The sequence below is a fragment of the Phoenix dactylifera genome, chromosome 1 (genome assembly GCF_051530095.1).
Source record: "Phoenix dactylifera cultivar Ajwa chromosome 1, Ajwa_hap1_PhDact_Kaust_v1.1, whole genome shotgun sequence".
Lineage (NCBI taxonomy): Eukaryota > Viridiplantae > Streptophyta > Magnoliopsida > Arecales > Arecaceae > Phoenix > Phoenix dactylifera.
In genome coordinates this window covers 56,931,996-56,951,439 of record NC_143190.1, presented here as the reverse complement: position 1 = coordinate 56,951,439, position 19,444 = coordinate 56,931,996, and the positions used below count along the sequence as shown (strand labels likewise).

The window sequence follows — 19,444 nt, the reverse complement described above, 5'->3', positions numbered from 1 at the left end:
AGGCGAACCCCATCGCCCGCCGTTGCTCGGTGACGCCGTCCACCGCAGTCGGCTGGCCGGCTCGGGCCGCGATGTGGAGGATGGTCGACGTCGATCATTACTCCGGCGGCGGGCGAGGTAGGCGGAGCCACACCATCGCCGTTTGCATGGCATTCTCCCCGGGCTCGAAATTCGAGACCCATGGGCTCATGGCGAAGAGCTGCCCCGCCACCACCCACGAGCCCTTGCTTAGGGCCCGGTCCCGGTCCTCTGTCGACCGGAACCTCAGGGCGAGGTAATCGTCCGCGAGCGGGACAGCCACTTCCTCCTTCAACTTAGTTCGAGCAGCAACGTCCTTATTCACCCATTCCGCCGGGACACGGCGGCTGAAGCTTCGGACTACCGCCGCCCGCCCTTCCCACTCCAGCCGAGCCGCCGCAATCGGTTCCTCCGGAAGTATTAGGACTTCTGGGAAGTGACGACTCAGCCGCTCCACCTCCGCGGCCGTGGGCCATTGAGTCACCCACGGCCCTGGCCTCGACCAGGCGCCAGAGCTTCCCCCACGCCCGTTACCCTTACCATTGCCTCTCGCCGCTCCCTCCATTGCTGTCCTTGTCGGCTGCTTCCCCTTCCGGTCCATTGGTGGAGTTGCCGCCTTGCAAGGAAGAAGACTGTGGTTAAGAGATGGAGGCTTCGCCGGAAACGCCGAGCCGTCCGTGGAGACCCTGCCGATCGCCCTCTACTAGGTGCTCGCTTGCCCCTTGGGATTTTTAACTGGCCGCACCCCCCGTGTTGCCGGAGCACCCCTTTGCCTTGACCGGCGACGACCTCACCGAGTTCTTTACCGGCGAAAACTAGCCGTTAACACCTCGGAGGACTGTTTTCCCCAGAGCTTCTCTCACTAGAATTGTCTAGAAACTGTCTTTTATGTATAAATAATTATTTGATATCTTATGTAAAGTCTCACTTTATCAGACCAATTTCAGCTGCGCACTTGGTGCCTCATCGTACCCAGGCACCTTATAGGCTTCTAATTTATGAGAACCTGACCTGGACTCAATTTCTTAAAAGAAAAATGATAGATAGCGTGCAATGAATATGTGTCATGGAAGTATACTTGAGATATTTATCCCCTTTTTCAAGATCTGCACTAAGCTTCTGCATGTTACCGCTCATAAAGCGTTTCTCTTCATCTTCTGCTGGATAACATTAAAAAATGCTATTTAAACAACTCATTCTGTTACCTCATGTTGATTAAGAACAGCCTGGTTCTAATTGCCTATTACCAAGACTTTATTTTATAATTGCATCACTTTTCAAAATTCAAAGTAGAATTTCTAGTTATGTTGCTATTGAGAACTAGACAACTAAAAAAACACCGGACATGGAGAAGAAGAGTCATCCTGGAAATTTGTGAATTGAAGACTTCGGAATGACATGATTTTGTGCTCCTTGTTGATATAGCACATAATTTGCCTGTAATGATAGGAGGAGATTTTAGTATTAGTTAATGAGGAACTGAGGTTAAATACTATGTAGAAAGATCTTTTAAAAGTATGTACAGAGTGATAAATTAACCTTCCAGGAGTAAATTCACTAGGAAACATTCTTTAAAAGTCCGTACAAAGTGAAAGCTGCCAGCCACAAATTTTTTAGTTTAATTACTGCTGCATTGGTTATGTGTTACGGTGTTTATTTAAATTCACGTAACTTGAACTTCTTGTATTTTTCATTCTCGTTTCTCTGCACAACGAAAAAATGAAGTGCTTGGTAAAAGCTTCCATTGGAGCGTTTTTGCAAACATCTAGGCTTGTAGCTATGGCTGATTGGTATGAAATGTAATTTGGTTATATTAAATAAATATCAGGAGTAGTTTTGTTCCCTGAAGCGACCCTTCCTCTCAGAGTGATTCAACCTAGATTTATTGCTGCTGTGGAAAAAGCTCTGAACCAGATTGATGCTCCATGCACAATTGGTGTGGTATGTTGATCTGCCACCTTCAGCTTGTTACTCGATAGCAGTCTCAGGATCTAATACCTAGAATTTTCCCTAGTAAGAACTATAATTTGAGTCTTAGTGCAGGTTCGGGTTTATAGGCTCCCAGATGATGGAAGGCTTCGCTTTGCTGCAGTTGGGACAACTGCAGAGGTTTGGCTTTCTTATCTTAAAATTTGTTTTCATAAGAATGCAATCATTGTATGCTAATATTCATTCCAGTAACATAATGTATTAGGGGAATGCCTGTTTTTGCTACTGGATTGTGGCTTGTAGATTGTCCATTGCAGCTTTATAGTCAATGCTGTGTTTTAGACTAACTAAAATTGACAGAAAAGTGGATAGGGAAGAAAAGCAAAAGTAACTCTTATTTGGAGCTGCATGGAACAAACAGAAGAGGAACAATCAAGCTGATTTGGGGCTGCATATGGCCTGAGATGAAAGTTGAGCACAATTATACAATTGCTGTGTGTGTTTCCACATATGCGATGGGTTTGAATTTTGATTTTCATAACTTTGTCAGGCATGCTTACTAAGTGGGACATTTTTAAATTGGTATCTTTTTGAAGAAACTTGCATTGACATCTCCGTAGGTGATGGTACTATGGTCTGAAGCATTACAAGGCTAAGAAAATAGCCAAATTATCTAGAAGTTTGCCTTGCTTCAGAATTGCTAATTAAATAATTTAAAATTTGTTTTGTAAAAAAAAGGCCAGGTGCGGAGCTGAGGGCTCCTTGGGCGAGCCTTCTTACGCCCGTTGTGTTTTACAGGCCAGTTCCATCGTCCTGGAGGGGGGACTCGGCCACGGTTATCAGTTGGATCCGGGAGGTCCAAGGGGTAATGGTTGCGTCCACCCTTTGCTCCGAGATATCTGGGCAATGGTGAGGGATGGAGGGGCCTTCTAGGCCAAGCATGTCTTCCATGAAGCTAATGGGGGCTGCGGACTGGGTGGCTGCTTATGTAGCCAGTCACTCGGGTAGCACCCTGTGGGATGGAGATGGGGAGTTTCTCCTGGCACTCTAAGGTATTTTATTTTTTGACTTTATTGGGTGCATCCGTATTCGTTTGGTATGATCCACCCGCCTTAACAAAAAAAAAGAAAAAAAGGGGCCATAATAGGTTCTTATGAATGTAGAGGAGAAGACTTATTTTTTAATTGAGATATATGAGAGAGTTTAGATTTGCAAATTACCTAAAGTTATTAAGTTCCATATACATGGTGGTAAAAGTGCTCATTTGCTCTAAAAAAAAAATCATAAGGGGCTCCTTTATGGGTTTGTGCATATTCATGAAAGACAGAAGCGAAAGTTAGGATGTTGCATGCCATTTTCTGGTCAAAGAGAGTATTTTCAAATATAGAAACTCGTAGCATAACCAATGTGGTTGTCTTTTGTCTTCTCCAGAAATTAGTTATGCAGTTTTTCTAGGATCTTGTGTTATTTTAGCTAGAATAATGTAAAAATTACCTAATATATTAATGTGAAATGTTTCAACATAGTATATTCTGCAGTTTCATTGGGACATGAATTGCTTGCTGTATTGGTTCGATCATAGCAAGTGGCATATTCAGTCTCCACACTGTGTCATTGCCATTTTTTTCATGCTACTTTTGCAACCTTATTAAATTGGATTGGCATATGTTTACTTGTGGAAGTTGAACTCATAGTTCCATGGTTACTAAAATATAAGGAGGTTATGTAATTAATAAATAAAATTATTATATGCTTCTTCTATGTGACATGTCTAGTGATAGCAATTGAACACTTCATTTAGAGTGGGCCCTGATGGACACATGAAATTGGGACTATGGCACAAACCTTGGTGATATGTTTGGAGCATCCAAGATGCCCTTTCATTGGTTAGCAATTAGGTGGGAGTACTGACTGCTTTGGAGGACTCCTGATTTAGTGATGAATATTGTGGCAGGAAAGAGGGGAGCAGATACTCATGTTTGTACCATAGCAGTGAGACCCAATATGCTTGGAAAATACATCTAAAATGGAAACTGAGAAAGGAAATGGAAAGGTGCATCTCTAGGACCAGCCCCTTGAGGGTTTCTCTTTTTCAGAAATTTTAGTTGTTGTTGGAAGAGGGCTGGCTAACTGCCCCCATCCGCTAATGAATGAAATCAGATTTCATCTCATTGCTTGGGCAATGTGGCTGCAAATGCCTTGTTTAGTTAGAATTTGTCTCTCTCATGACTTTCTGCTTTATTGTTCTTTTACCAGACTTCGAGTTCTATCATAACTAGCACATGAGATATTTGAGGTTTCTTGAGTTGTGAGAAACGTTTGATTGAAAACTAGTTTTAGGGCTGCAACTATTATTATTTATTGAAATATTGTTACTGAGGGAAAGTAAGGAATCTCATACAATTTAATTCAGTTTCGGGATGAAATTTGAAATATGTCTACATCTTCTAGATTTATGACTTTGCATCTGTTTATCACCAATCTTCATGCCAGGCATGGTTGTGACTTTTGCAACCATTCTTTTACTTATTTACTCTCTTTGCAATTGATATTCTTTTTGCTTGATTTCTTTTAGTTGTTATAGTCTTTATGGTAACCATTATAATTGGGTGATGCGTAATGTTAATTCTCGATATTTTTTCAGTCAAAAATGTTCTACTTGACCAGTCACTTGAGCTATTTTATCTCAAAGTTTCTTTAAAAAAATGTTTTCTGGTTTTATAAGTATACTGTAACAGCCCCCACAAATGTGTTCAATTTGTCTTTCTAGATACGGCAATATCGGCGATTGGATGATGGTTCGTTAAATGTGGTTACTCGTGGTCAACAACGCTTTCGCTTGAGACGCCGTTGGATAGATGTTGAAGGAGCAGTGAGTTCAGTTTGTTTTTGATTCGTGCCATTCAGTTGTCTATTGGATGATAGTTTATCAATAATACAATGTCCTTTTCTATGAACTGTTTAAACAGCCATGCGGTGAAGTGGAAATAGTTCAGGAAGATACACCACTGAGAACACCAAAGGATGCATTTGCGCAGCTGGCTTCAGTCAGTAACTTTCGGAAATGTAGTTTTTCACGTGCAGCACCTTTAGATGCTTCTCCTGCTAAGCAACATGCGTGTGAGGATGTAGACAATGATTGGGAACGTATGTCTGTTACCAGCATTGTAAGTGATCATTCAGCTACTGATTCCAGTGATTCACCCCATAGATATGAAGGAGTTGATGAGTCCTTGAGTGGTGATGAGGATTTTATGGATGGGTGGGATCAGAGGAGGAGAAAATCCCGTTCGGAAGGATTTAGTAGATCAGGTCAAGTTCATAAGCATGAGAAATTTAATGAGGATGATAAGCTTGGGTGGGACTCTGTGGAGGAGTATGCACCAGGAAAAAGATCTCGTGATTGTGAAAAAAGGGCAGGGAATAGGGCTGTCCATGAGAAAAAACGGGCATTCTGTGCTCCATTGTCTTTCTGGCCTCACTGGGTTTACCAAATGTACGACTCATATTCACTTGCTCGAAGGGCTGCAGGTAATCAATACGCATTTCTTTTGTAGGTTCTTATATGTCCATGTTATATTTGGACTTGTGTTTGATAATTATGGGGGTGTTTCTTGCTAGAAAATTGGTACATATTTAGTACTCAGCCTATGTATACATTTTTTCATCCATTTTATTAATCTGAATATGGTTTATACACAAAATGGTTCTGTACGCATTTTTTGTTCATAGGGCAATATTCATGTGTCCTTTTTTCGTTGGCAGATTAGGCCTGTAGGCAATCTTAAGCTATACAATCAGTGGTGCTCCCAGATACCCTAAAGCCTCCTAATCCTGATGAAAGTGATATTTGATCCCAAATCTCTGGTCCAACCATTAAGAGATTTTACCAGCAGACAATTCGGCACCTTCAACTCTTGTATGTCCTAACAAGATAGTGCATTTGCTCCAACTCTTGCCCCTTAAGTTAGGGCATGGATTGCCATGGGACTTATCTGAAAGTGTTTGAGGCACTAACTGAGATCTTCGCCATTGGGATAAATTGCTGAATTGTCCTGTGTTCAGACTTTACTAAGCACCATGCTAGAACGTTGCCGGAAAATATAAAATTGATGTTCACCAATTTGAAAGTCTCTTGGAATAAGCAAAGATGGGAAAAAAACTGTGGCCTCAACCTACTCTGTGATAAATTTTTTTTTCCAGCTATAAAGGTGATTTCTTTTGCTAGCTAACTCTGTGCCTATGTCTTGCATCATCATCTTCCTGAACCTAAAATATTAGACCACTGAATCCCCACTCTAGAGAATCACTTTCCATCAGCACTGTGCTTAAGGCTTCGTTTAAAATTTGGGCCATATGTGCACCAACTACTACCCAAAGTTCTTACTATGTGCCTGCTTCAATGGTTTGCAAAATTGTGTCATCTAGCTCATTCTGATACCACCATAAGTCGCCTTTGTACCTGCACCATGATCAATATCATTGCTTCACTCTTTTTTGCTACTCTGCCACATTGATGTGTTGCATTCTCTTGACTTGTTTAACTCTGTTCATTCTAGCTTGCACATTTTTGTAGATTCTGTACCTTTTCTATTTATAAAGACACTGCGCTACCGCAGACTACATCTTTTGTGCTCTTTTTTTCCTTGATAATTGGTAAATTTATTGTATGCTGTATGGTAGATTCATCCTGACAAACTCTTGGAGTTAATTCAACTTGAGTTTGGGTATGGTGGTAAGGGATCAGGCTTGTCAGTAATCAATATCATCACTAAGAGATTGAGAGAATTTGCCCTGACTGACAAGCTTGTCGGCTAAACTTGTTGCCTATGCGCCAATTCATGGATGGCTAGAAAAAACTACCTATGAACCACCTGACTGAAATCAACACTATTTCAGCATTTTAACTTTAAGATATTTTATCTTTTGGTAGGGAAATTGGAGATCAAGTATATCATGATTTTAGAAATGAATTCTATCAACTCATTCTTTGTTTGTCTGGTCATTTGCCTTATCGTGAGCTTATTTATATGGAAACTATTTTATGTTTTTGGCTAGACATGCAGTTCTTTTAATGAATAGTTTGGCAAGTTTTTGCTAGATTGTAGAAAAAAAAATCTACTTTTAATTGCAAAAAAGCTACTGGTGCTTAGTGCTTTGTTCTTTTATTTTTGAGAGTCGAAATGTTACCGGTAACTTTGGAGAGCATATTGCTGCTGATCTCTAAGCATCTGCCCCATGGAGAACATATTACTGAAGCATTGCAATGACTTACATGTATCTATGCTGCAGATTTGTGGAAGCAAATAATTGGAAGTCCAAATATGGATGATTATATAAGAAAGCCAGACCTTTTATCATTTTATATTGCAAGCAAGCTTCCCATGTCAGAATCTACAAGGCAGGAGCTGTTGGAGATTGATGGGATTTCATATCGATTGAGACGGGAAATACAGTTACTGAAAGGCTTTAATCTTATACGTTGTAGAAGCTGTCTGGTAATGATTGGCTTTACCTCTCTTCTCATATATTTCTAGATGCAGATACTAGAACTGATGTTGTGCATTTGCCAGTCTCTTTCTTTGCTTCAAAAGATTAAATTTGGTGTGCTGCTTCAATTCTGCTGCAAGAGGATCAACCTTATTGCTTTGCTGAAGTGAAGTGCTTGACATTCTGTTCTTGTTTCATGTGTATTTAACAGATATTTCATTTTTGTAGACTTTAATTGCAAAGCGAAGTGATATGGTGGTGATGTCTAGTGATGGACCCCTCAATGCTTATGTGAACCCTCATGGTTATGTGCATGAGGTCATTACTGTTTATCATGCAACTGGGCTAGCACTTTTTGGTGGTCCTGTCAAAGAGCATAGCTGGTTTCCAGGGTATGAACTTGGTTCTTATTTCTGTTATTCCTTTTTCTCTTTTATTTTAATGATATTATGCTTTTACTTTTAGAAATAAGTAAAAGATCTCGTGAAATGTTATTTAAACTTCTTTTTGCTCTCTCCGTAGACAGCAATCCAACTGTAGTTATATCTGGTGATAATATAAAGCAAACAGTAGGTTTTTTTTTTTGAGCATCACCAAGTATGAGAACTCTGTTTATTTTTCGTTTATAGTTTTATAGCTGTTCAAGTGTGGAAGAAGCATGATCTTCAAAAAAGAGCTTTACGGGGTCTTATTTAATGCATGAGCTGTCAGCAATAGTTTGCAACTATATTTATCTGAGGATCATCATCAATTTTGAGTTTAATATTCAGGGTCTGTTAATCATGGAAAAGTTGATTTCCTTTCCTGAGAACCATTCATTAAATGTTATGATTACATGTGGACGTTTTTTTTCCTAATTAGAATAATTTGTGACCTTGACAATGAACGACAATCATTACACCATCAACCAGCGAAGTACAAGAATCTTGCTTTTATCATTGCTTTTAACCTTTATTGATTTTCATATTTCTGTTCTTTGAGGGCTTCCTTTTGTTCATAACCATACAATTTTGATTATTTATTAATTTATGATGCATGTTTAATGAAAACAATATTACCAATTAATTACTTCACATTTTAGTGCTAAACATGCATCTGTAGATAGGGGTGCAAATTGGGTCGGGTCGGGTCGGGTCCTGAGTGACCCCGACCCGATCCGGTTTTTTGTTCGGATCCTAATTTTGGACCCAGACCCGACCCGGTTGAAGATCGGGTCGGGTCCGGGTCCGAATCGGGTCCATTTTTTGTGCTTTTGGGAAAGAATTTTGGGCAAATCTAATTTGGCCATATCATAACTATGAGGTGCTGGGTGACCCATGACTTGAAAGACTTGCAATTGACCTCCAGTCAGAACAGATGACCCGTGACGAACTAAGTAAGTCCGTCTACAAGCCAAATTTCATATCACACTATTTTTTATCTATATGACTGATTGGACGGAACTTGGTGTCTCCCAGCTCCCCTCTCAGGAGGGCAAAGAAAATCCCAGACCTTCTTCCAAAATCCAATTCCATTGCAGAAACTGGCACATGACCCATATTCAGTTCAGCATTCCCTCACTTTCTCCCTTCAAAAGTTAAAAGAAACAAAAACTGAAAAACAGAAGGAAAAAAAACCCAACTATCGAGACACCAGAGGTTTCAATAGTGTAATAGATCGAGAGAGAATCCGAGCTTTTCCTCTCTCTTTTTTTTTCTCTCTCCCTCTCTCTCTCTCTTCGGGTCCATTCGGGTCGGGTCGGGTCCGTTCGGTAAACCCAGACCCGACCCAGAAAATGATTAGGGTCCAATTTTTGGACCCGACCCGGATCCGCGGGTCCTAAAATTCGGGTCGGATTGGGTCTACGCGGGTCGGGTCGGGTCGGGTCACGGGTCGACCCGACCCATCTGCAGCCTTTTCTGTAGAGCTTGTTGCGCAAAACTTTGTATATGCTGGAATAGATGATTTGATCCATTCTTATTTGAAGTGCCCAAGATAGAGATGTCGATAGTTGACTGCATGTTTACTCTAGAAGTAGGCTCTTTTTAAGTACAGAGTCAAGAAGTGTAGGCACATGCTATGCATGTTTTCTTGGTTGAAACATGCTTGAGGTTGAAAGTATGTGACCTTAAGACATTTGAGATGGGTTATGGTATACTAATCTTAAAGTGTGTTGTTTAGATCAACTGGCCTAGAAACAATGTGGAGCAAAAAACAATTCAAATATGCCGTAGTAATTATGCTACGAATGAATATTGATATTGACATCACATAATCTATTATCATTATTTACTTTTTTTTATTTAAATCGACAAGCAAGTTAAATTGGATGCCGACACATTTGTATATATGGTAATAGTAGGCACATGAAGCTAGAACAACAGCCAGAAAACGAAGTTGCATATACAAAGTACAACATCATAATTCATGAAAGAACCAAAAGCAATAATTTGCATGTCTATTTAACTTCATAAAGTTATATTTTCACTCTTGGCAACTGTCATATTCTTCTGTGAATATGCGGGGGGCATGGTAAGTCTGGACTCTGGAATGCTGTCATTTCAGTTTGAGCCTGAGCCAATCTATTGCTGGTAAAGTTCTGGGTGTCCAGTTTTCCAGCTGGGTTTAAGTGTCATGACCCTTGCAAAAGCTATAAGCTCGTGGGTAATCGTCCTTGAGTTATTTTCATAACTATGCTTGTTCCTTTGAATGGCTTATCAATCAGCACTGCTCATTATTTTTTCCTAATTTAACACCAAATATAGACTTTGAAAAAAGAAAATGGATTATGAATTTGGTAGATTATTTACAAGCAGCAGTATGTATTTATATGCTATGTTAATAATTGCTAAAAGATACTTTTGAGAAGACAATTTTTTTTCTTTGTTCATCATCGATCCTAGTATTTTAAGTCTAGAATAGGAATTTATGATCCTTGTAAATATTTAATGCAACCGCAGTCTTATTAATTCAGTCACTACATGGAATAACAGGAAGACTCTTGCGCAGTGTTTGAAAAAATTATTATTGATTATAGAAAGTGTGTGGGATAGATCATTTCTTCATCCGATACGAAATAATGGAGGGTGGAAACAAAAAATACATATAATGTTAGCAGTGTGAAGACAGTAAATTGAAGGAAAAAAAGGCAGCATTGGACATAGCAGCCTCCAAAATTCTAGGCACGAAAACATGACATATTATATATAATATTGTATTTATGATTGATTGTATATTTGTCTGTAGTATATTTGTGTCAGTTGATACTTAGTCTTAAAAAAAAAGAGAGGGAGAAATCTAGAATTGCAGAAGCTACGTAATAAATATTGATGGATTGCCACAATTTGCAAGTTGTTTAATTTAAACTGCCACGAGTTTGCAAGTTGTTTAATTTATTTTCTAGATTCATTTAAGATGTGTTGAGATACTAAAAATGATAACCATGATACGTTTATACTTAAAATATAATGATATTTCACTTGAATTGTTTATATAACTGAGATAATTTTCTGTTGAAAAATTATAATACTTTGTCTAAAGTATCCATATGATCTTGATTACTTTATATTAGAAAAATAAGGGTGCTTTGTTTGAAAATGTCTAGAAAGACCAAGGGCATTTACAGTATTCGAAAAATTTAACGACACTTCAGTTAAGTGTCCCAAAAAAAAACTTAAGGATACTTCATTGAAAGTTTTATGCTACATGACACTCCAAAAAATGCCAAATATCGGACTCTTTTTGCTGATGTGAGCAGGATGCATCAAAGTGAAGTCTTTAGCCTGATCATGTTGTGTCTTGCTGTATCCAAGTGTCCAAAATTGATATTTCCAAACAGCTTAACAATGGAGCGTTCAGGTAACATAATCACTGTTACTTGGATTTTATCATGTGTTCGAGTGCCTTGATGCATCCAGCACGACAAGCTCAAAAAGGGGGACACAAGGAAATGGCTAATATTAATGTGTATACATATATAGTGGTATTTGAATTTATTTGGGCTCAACAATATGGGAACTAGGGCTTATTGACAATTTTTTTGGCTGTTACTTGGGCCTAAAAATATATTTCTCTTAGGCCCATCATCCATCTTTCTCACTTACCGAATCATCATATGACTCTATTAGCAAGCCCCACTGTGGAGAGAAGATTGGAGATGCTTTATTTTGGTTTATTCCTCTGATCGCATGGTCTCATCTCTAAAAAAACAACTTCCTTCTCTCTCTCTTTCCCCCTCTCTCCCAATCTCCCACAAAACCCTTGTTGGATGATGTGAATCTTCTCCACCCTAAGAAGTGGAATAGGTACTCTAGCTCTCATCTCCATTCTCCACTTCCCTCACTCCTTCCCTCCTTTCTCACATGCACACACAGACACAGGTATTGCACCGTTTTGTACTCTCGAGGTGAGAGGAACAAGGCATGAGAGATGGGAAGGTGTCCCAACTATCTGATCGCATGATCCAGGTGGTTCAGGGGCTGCATGCTACCTGAAGTAGGATGATGGGAGTGCAAGCATGTCCAATGAGGAGACACAGGACACACGTATCGTGTTGTGTTGAACTAGGGAAACGACAAAATCTCCCAATTTTGCTCTCTTTAGGTACCACTTCATGCCATGTGGCTCTTGTATTGTACCGGTTCTTTACTACTATGGTATGGACCAGTACGGTCCGCTATGTAAGGTATATCAACTATAGATATTCAATGTAGATGAAATATGTGTGGTTTGTTTTCCAAGTTTCAGCTCTTGTAGTATCTGTTGTTGCCCAAAACCCTACCTGAGCTGGTGAGTGGGTGTAGGTCAGTTGGTTGGCTCGAAGTGGAATTCTGCTCGGAGTAGAAGTCTGACCTGCAAGTAGAAAAAGATCAAAGGTAGCTGGATTTGATCCGGTGGGGGACCTCCTCCGATGCTTAAGATAGACAAAGCTTTGGAAGAGTTATAGGAGGAGATCTGAGAGTACGAGCAATGTGTGGAAAAAGGGGACATGAGATGCATACCTGGGCCCACCTCCACGTGCTCTTTATATAGAGATGAGAGCGGTTTCCCATTACATGGGCACTATAACTGCATTCCGTTAACTGCAACTTTAACCATGTGGGGTCATAACCGCTCCCCATGTTTTGCCTAGCGAAAACTATTCCTCACGTGCCGCCCGGTGTCTTGAATACATGCACCACAGGTTGCCTGGCCATTGGGCAGCAAGGTCAGGCAGTAACAGTTGTTTGGGCATTGAATTCGGGCCACATCAGCATCCGTTAATTGTTTCAATTTTTTTAACATACAGTCAGTGACCTCGAGGATTGGTTAATAAAGTAGTTGTATATTATATATTGACCCAGAAGGTGATTTCCAGTAATCTCAATATTTTCCCTATTTTTTGATCTGTTCATATTTTTGAACTTGGTGAACCCATCTAGTGTCCTTCAGGAAACTATTTGATTGGGTTTAGGACAGAAAGGGGGGAAGACTGGGGAAGCTAATCTTTCTTTGACTGTTGGGAAGGTAAGGTCCCTGAAGTATGTTTTATTTGGATATTGGGTACTACTGTCACCCAGTGCTCGAGGAGCTCGATCTCAGGTGACAAATGATTGCTTTTTGGGTGCTTAGTTTTAACAGCCCTTCAGAAAAGCTTGGTCTGTTTTTTTTTTTTTTGGGTACAACAACGGCTCACATACAATGGGTGTAGATGCGGTCTTCTGCTTAATAAGAGGAGATTTGATGTAGTACAGTAGTAGTATTGCTGTTCTGGTTATATGCGCTATCTGCCATAGATATATTGATTAAATTTTCAAGAATACATTACCTTTTATAGCTTTGCTTTTGAATGATTGGTAGAATGCATTTGATTGTCATTATGAGATGAATGTTCTTATATCTACTTGGAGCACATTCTCCATCTAAATTGCAGGTATGCATGGACGAGCACCAACTGTGCAGTTTGTGAATCAAACATGGGCTGGTTATTTACAGCTACAAAAAGAAATTTGCTGCCGAAGTCATTTTGGGGGATCCGTAGTTCTCAAGTAACAGATGATACACAATAAGAACTGAAAGGAGGAAGAAGGTTTTTTTTTTCTTGTTTTAGCCAAGTGTTGTCTGTATATACATGCATCTTAATTCCCAAGAATAAGCTGTATGCTTATTCGAGGTTGGTGTTCTAGCTGCACACAAGTCTCCAAATAGTTCGGCATTACCAACGTGTGATTTAATGCATTATGTATCTGAATGGTTGTATCAAAACCCAAGAGCGCTCGTTGTTGTTATGATATCCTAGTGAAGCGGCTAGTTTTCCATTTTAACCCAAATAGGCTGTTTCTGACATCTGAACACCATGAGTGTGTGTTGGATGGTCATTATTTTCTATTGGTGCACCATCTAGAAGCCCAACAGGTAATACTTTCAGCATTCTTAGGTTCGAAACTGCTTGGTGCATTGCTTATCGGGTTTGTATTATCTTTGTTACATGCGGATTTCTAGATTGAAGCTGGGAAACCGTTTGAAAGTAGACAGTTCAAACTTGGCTGCAGACTGTCTGAACCTTGTTTTATCCATCAGATGGATTTTGGGTTGGAGAGTTTTGTTGCCACCTGTGGAAGAAATAGGGTCTCTTTCTTTCTTGATTTGTTGATGAGTCCAAGTGTTATGCATCCAATTCTTGAAGGGTCTTTAAAATGTGAGATCCCTGCCATCTTGGTGGGGCTGATACTAAGATGAAGTGTGAGATCTTGGTTTATCTTGACTGAATTGGTAAGTTGGAAATATGGGTAAAGAGTTCAAATATTGTGAATCTTGGTTAAATTCTACAGGGTGTGAGATATTGGCTGATATTTTGGGGTGTGCTGGTTTGTGTCAGCTGAGATAGTGACATCCTGTAATACTTTATCAGTGGGTGTGTAATACTGATCCAAGCTGAGATAGGAATCTTGGTCGGTGACAACTGGAGTAATTTGATAGATACAATTAGATTAAGCCCTGCACTTTTGCCATACTTCGAAGGATGCTCCTCTCTGCAGTAGTGTGGTTTCTATGCCAAGGAGGAAATAACCATGTTGAGGCTCCTTTCGAATCTTTGTGAAAACTTGCTTATACGTTTGCCTCTAAGTTTATTTATCTGTACCATACTGTTTGAAATCAATAAATATTTTTTTTAATTCCATCGGTAAATTTCTATATGGAGAATATTCCTTCATTCGCGAATTTTTTTCATTCCTACTCTCTTTTCCTAATTTATCTCTTTCATGAACTTTCCAAATAAAGTTGATTCTATGTATTTGGACTTTCATCACTCTTGTTTCTCCATTGCGCATGCCTGGTCACTAGTATTCTATTATTTGTCAGAAATCAGCTGCCTTGCAATTGTGCCACCACCTTCAAAAGAAAATGGCAATATTCAATGAAGTATAATTATCCAGCTGTTGTGGTTCAAATTTGGCCCGAGGGTGACCATGCCGGTGAAGTCGATGGAGCTGCCGGTGGTTGGAAGGAGAAAATGGGAGCTACCTCTTGTGCGACGGTCGTGGACCTACACAAAGCCTTACCGGTTTTTCTAGTGAGGGCTCTCCGACGATCAAGTTAGAGTGGGATAAATTTGATCCAGCCAAAAGCTCTTTAGAAGTTACCTGACCGAGCTATTTATAGTTCTGGTGGAGAGGCCCAGGTGGCAGAGGCACTCTCGGCCCTCATTATGAGGGGGCGTGGCTCTAAGCCGGATGGCGTGCTGTTTAAGTTGGTTGGTGGTGTGTAGTATTGCCCGTTTTTGAGAACGATAGGGTGTTGACAGTTACAGCAGGGTATGGCCGGAGTAGTCAAGGTGTCGTCTGATTGTTGAAGGCCGGATATTGAGACGTGGCACGGTAGTGTTGTAATGTACGGTCACGTAGATAGGCATAGGCACACACATAGGTGCAGTCGTTGGCGAGGCCGAGCTTGTTGAAAGGTCACATCATGCGTTTAGCGAGGTCGGCTTGACGGGTGTTCAGATTACCTCGGCTTTCCGGATTCTGAGTTGTGCTCGGTGGAGCGCCCCAAGCTTGAGGGTCGGGGCGGGTTGGCAAATACTAGAGGCACCCCGAACTTGGTCGGGGGAGTTGGCAAATACTGAAGGCACCCCGAACTTAGTCGGGGGAGTTGGCGAATACTGGAGTTGGTGGAGCTTTTGGCGGAGTCCCGAAGTCGAGCTGACTCTAGGTCGAAGTGAAGATTCAGCCGATTAGCATTGACGTTACTGGGCCGAAACTGGGCGGCCTTTTAGTTGTGGGCTGAACGATCCATTTCTCCCCCATCATTTGCCTCACACTTCCAAGGTCGAGCTGCCTTGCAGCTCGGACGATGGAAGTAGGCAGACTCCTGATCGTCCAGTGTTTCGATCACGTAAGCAAAAAGAGGTGTGTACCGAACTCGATATGCCTTGGTGCATTTCATAGCCGGGAGCTCGACGTCGGACTTGGGAGGTCCGAGCTTCCAGATTTTTCTGAGTAGAATCCACCGAAAAAATTTTCCAGTGTTCCACGTGGGCGTTCCTTTTGGGGGGGTTGCTGGAGTAAAACGAGGAGGGTTTCGATCATTAATTCCCCATCCCCCGAAGCACTCCGTCTGGCGGAATGTGAGAAGCCGGCCATTAATGCTCCCTTCTCCGAAGCGTCTCGTCTGGCGGAATGCAAGAGGTCAGCCATCAACATTTCGAGCTCCGGAGCGCCCTCCATAATGATCAGCATTTAGTGGGGCGATTTGGGGAGATTTGTTGAGACCGTCTTATGGCTGCCATGTGGCGAATCCTGGGTCGTCTGATCATTTAGGCTACCTGATCGGAGCCGCTGCAGTGGCCTATATAAAGCCTGGAAAGGGGGTCCTAGGATCATTGCTTGACCCTCCCTCGCTCTTGATTTTATTTCTTCAGCCGACATTGCTGTGGTGTTGGAGCTTTCTTCCGGGCACTCTTGGGAGTTTTCTGTCAGCTTTCGCACAAGCTGTTGCTTTCTTCTCCCAGCGGGCATTCTCCTTCTCTGCCTGTCCACCTTTTCCGGTGAGCTTTCGGGTAGGCATTTTATCCCTCCTTTCGGTCGCTCGGAGAGTCTTTCGTCTTCCCCCTTTTCTATATTCTTAAGACCAAGGCAATGGACTCGCCGACGAGGGCATCGGCGTTCGATGTAGGTCCATCGCGAGCTCAGGCCTCTTCCGATGTAGGAGAGGTTGAACTCGAGGTGGGCCCGAGCCCGTATGGAACCGGCTCGCTCATGAGCGACGAGGATCTGGGCTCGGTTCGAGCCCGATTCTTCATTCCTCCGGAGTTTGATAAGAGTACAAAAGTAAAATTTTCATATTATCTTAATTAGTATTATAGCTAATCTTTATTAATAAAATTAATTAATTAATGCTTTATCTGTGTCTGAGTGCATATAATTCAAAAAACCCTATAATGCTGGATTTTAGCCCAATGCCCGGTAGTTCGAGCTCAACAAATCCTTAGCGTCTCATCTGAGCCTCACATCGCCAGTCATCCGCATGCAATCCATATCACTGTAACCACATGTTTCAGCCAGCACAAATGCCCGCATCGTGGAGCTTCCTAGCATCATCAAAACCATCCATGTGGCTTTCCAAGCATCATGGCATCTCCTCCATGGAACCTAAATCAAACCTACGGGACCTAAGCCAAACCGGCTCTTCAATTCAAGCCACATCTCATTCATGGTTTCGGATTCCCCTGTTTCAAGAATATTCAGCTGCATTCCTTTCTTCCCATCATTCATCTATACTCAAAACATCAACGGCAGCAAAGGAAAGAAGCCAAACCGTTTGCATTCCACTTCAGCAATCCCCCATCCGCTCGAGCACGCATCCGTGAACGTCCATGGCAGCATGAAACCAAGACGTTTCCCCTGTTTCCTCCCAGCTCATCCACGCGTTCCAGCAGACAAATCCTTAGCGATTCGACTTCCTTCATCCCGTATCTCAAGCAACCACGGATCATTTCCAAGCCACGAAGTCTTGCATTCAAATCTAACATCAATGTCTACAGTTGCTCAAATTTTGCAACGTTCCCAGCCGAGGAGTCCCAAGCCATGTCTCTTCCGCTCCCAGTTCCTAAGCGTCCACAACGCATCCTTCGGTCTTCCCAGCCACACTGCTGAAGGTGTCTATAAAAGGAACTCAAGAGAGAGGAGCAAAGGCCATCTGGTGGAGGTAGAACCAGCCGACGGGAGGGGGGAAGAAAAGAGAGGATCTTACCAGCCGGCCGGATCCATCCAAGTCTGAGCGATCCGGGGGAGGAAGGAGGGGATTCATTCCTACACAGCCGACGGAAGAGGACGGAAGAAGAGGAGGAGAGGCCACGGGAGAGCCGACGGAAGAAGAGGAGAAGCAGCCGACGGAAGAAGAGGAGAAGCAGCCAGGTTCCATTCGACTCCAAGCTTTTAATCCAGTCGAGCAAGAAAGAAGGAAGGCCACGGAACCAGGAAGTCTTCATTTGCATCTTCCTAGCCGGGCAATAGAGGAGGAGAGGCCACGGGAGAAGAAGAAAGGAAACAGAGTACTCTGTTTCCTAATAGAAGAAAAAAAAAAAAGGGTTTATGTTTATTTTATTTATTCTATGCTAATCCCTTTTATAAAATTGCTTGCATCTCATATGGATAACTAAATCTCTTTTAGCTAAGGCTAGGGAAAAGCCTAGCATTTTCTTCATGTATTTTCTTTAATCATCAATGGGATTTTAATGTTTTTGATTTGATTTATGGTGCAGTAGATTTATAAGAATTATTTCAAACTTATATATTTTTTTTGATTTGTTATTTCCCCCGGGTATAACAGATACTTAGAAATCCCTGTAGTTTAAAATAGAATTACTGTAATACTGCCCATAAAACTAAATCTATTTTATTATGATTAATAGATGATTTTAAGAAAAGCATGATTAAATGCTAGGCTGAATCCTAATGCCTTAGTTATATTTTTATCAATCTGAATATTATTTAGCCTTTAGTTTTTGTTCACTGTCAAATCCCTGTGGATTCGATCTCGGACTCACCGAGAATATTACTTTGCTACACCCTATACTTGGGGTATTCTACATTTAATTTTCCTTTTAAAAAGAGCAAGATTAAAATCGTAGCAAGTTTTTGGCGCCGTTGCCGGGGATTTGCAACGTGCGAACGAGAACAAGGCTGAAAATTTCAACTCTTTATTTCTAGTTCTTCAATTTTTTTTTATTTTTAACACAGCTGAAATTTCAAATCATTTCAGATTCAAGGGCGACACAAAGCAGGACCAGTAACGAGGAAGATCAAGATCACATTTTTGGATTCCCGGAGTGAACGAACTCCGGCCGTGAGTATTTAAATTAATTTTCTTGTTTTGCTCATACTAGTCCTAATTTTCCTAGATTAGAATTTTACTCTTGTTTAAAAAAAAAATTAATTTTTTTTTAATTAAAATAATAAAAAAATAAATAAATAAATAAAAATTTAGCTAGTTTGCTTGATCAACTATTCAAATGCAATTTAATGTCATGACATAAAATGTTAAAAATCTTCTTGATTGTTGCATATAGTATAAAGCATTTGCATAAAATAATCTAAGGGCTGAACCCATTAACAAGATAAGGTCGGGATTTCATCACTCGTCCTTAGCCCAAAAATCATCCAAGTGCATAAATATCCTAAGCCTAATTAAAATCAACTAGACGTTGGCCCCTAAGGATAATCGAGCTCAATAGGACGAAGACCACTGAAAGTTGCACCAATTTCGCTCTATGACCCCGGTCGATGTCTAGGCAAGCTTTGTCCCTCTAAGTGATTGAAGGGAGATAGTTTCTGTTCGAGGAAAGTGGGTTTTAAGTGGAACCTTTGCTATACGCATCGTGACCCCTCCACTTACCTGGGAGCTTACCTGGTCGACTAGGTTATTAGACCGGATTGGAGGCTTAAGTGTACTCTTCAAACCAGTTAGGAGCTGTCTAGAATATTTAGGAAAACATTAGAAATAAGGGTGCTATGCTTTGATATTGTTTGATTGTGAATAATTTTAGTAG

General features: G+C 41.0%; 1 protein-coding gene across 2 annotated transcripts in view; it reads left to right on the top strand.

Annotated features, from left to right (window-relative positions):
• LOC103721361 (ATP-dependent protease La (LON) domain protein) overlaps positions 1–13,724 on the top strand; it is a 33,090-nt gene extending 19,366 nt beyond the window's left edge. Inside the window, exons 4-10 of one of the 2 annotated variants that reach the window (XR_015971450.1) lie at positions 1,847–1,959; positions 2,062–2,127; positions 4,718–4,819; positions 4,917–5,478; positions 7,240–7,445; positions 7,649–7,829; positions 13,328–13,724. Coding sequence is in view for 1 of the 2 variants with exons in the window: in XM_008811534.6 (XP_008809756.2) it covers positions 1,847–1,959; positions 2,062–2,127; positions 4,718–4,819; positions 4,917–5,478; positions 7,240–7,445; positions 7,666–7,829; positions 13,328–13,463 (1,349 nt within the window). In the remaining variant the exon portion in view is untranslated. The remainder of the gene's footprint in view (positions 1–1,846; positions 1,960–2,061; positions 2,128–4,717; positions 4,820–4,916; positions 5,479–7,239; positions 7,446–7,648; positions 7,830–13,327) is intronic. The other variant, XM_008811534.6, reaches the window with a different exon arrangement.
• The last annotated feature ends 5,720 nt before the right edge of the window (positions 13,725–19,444 follow it).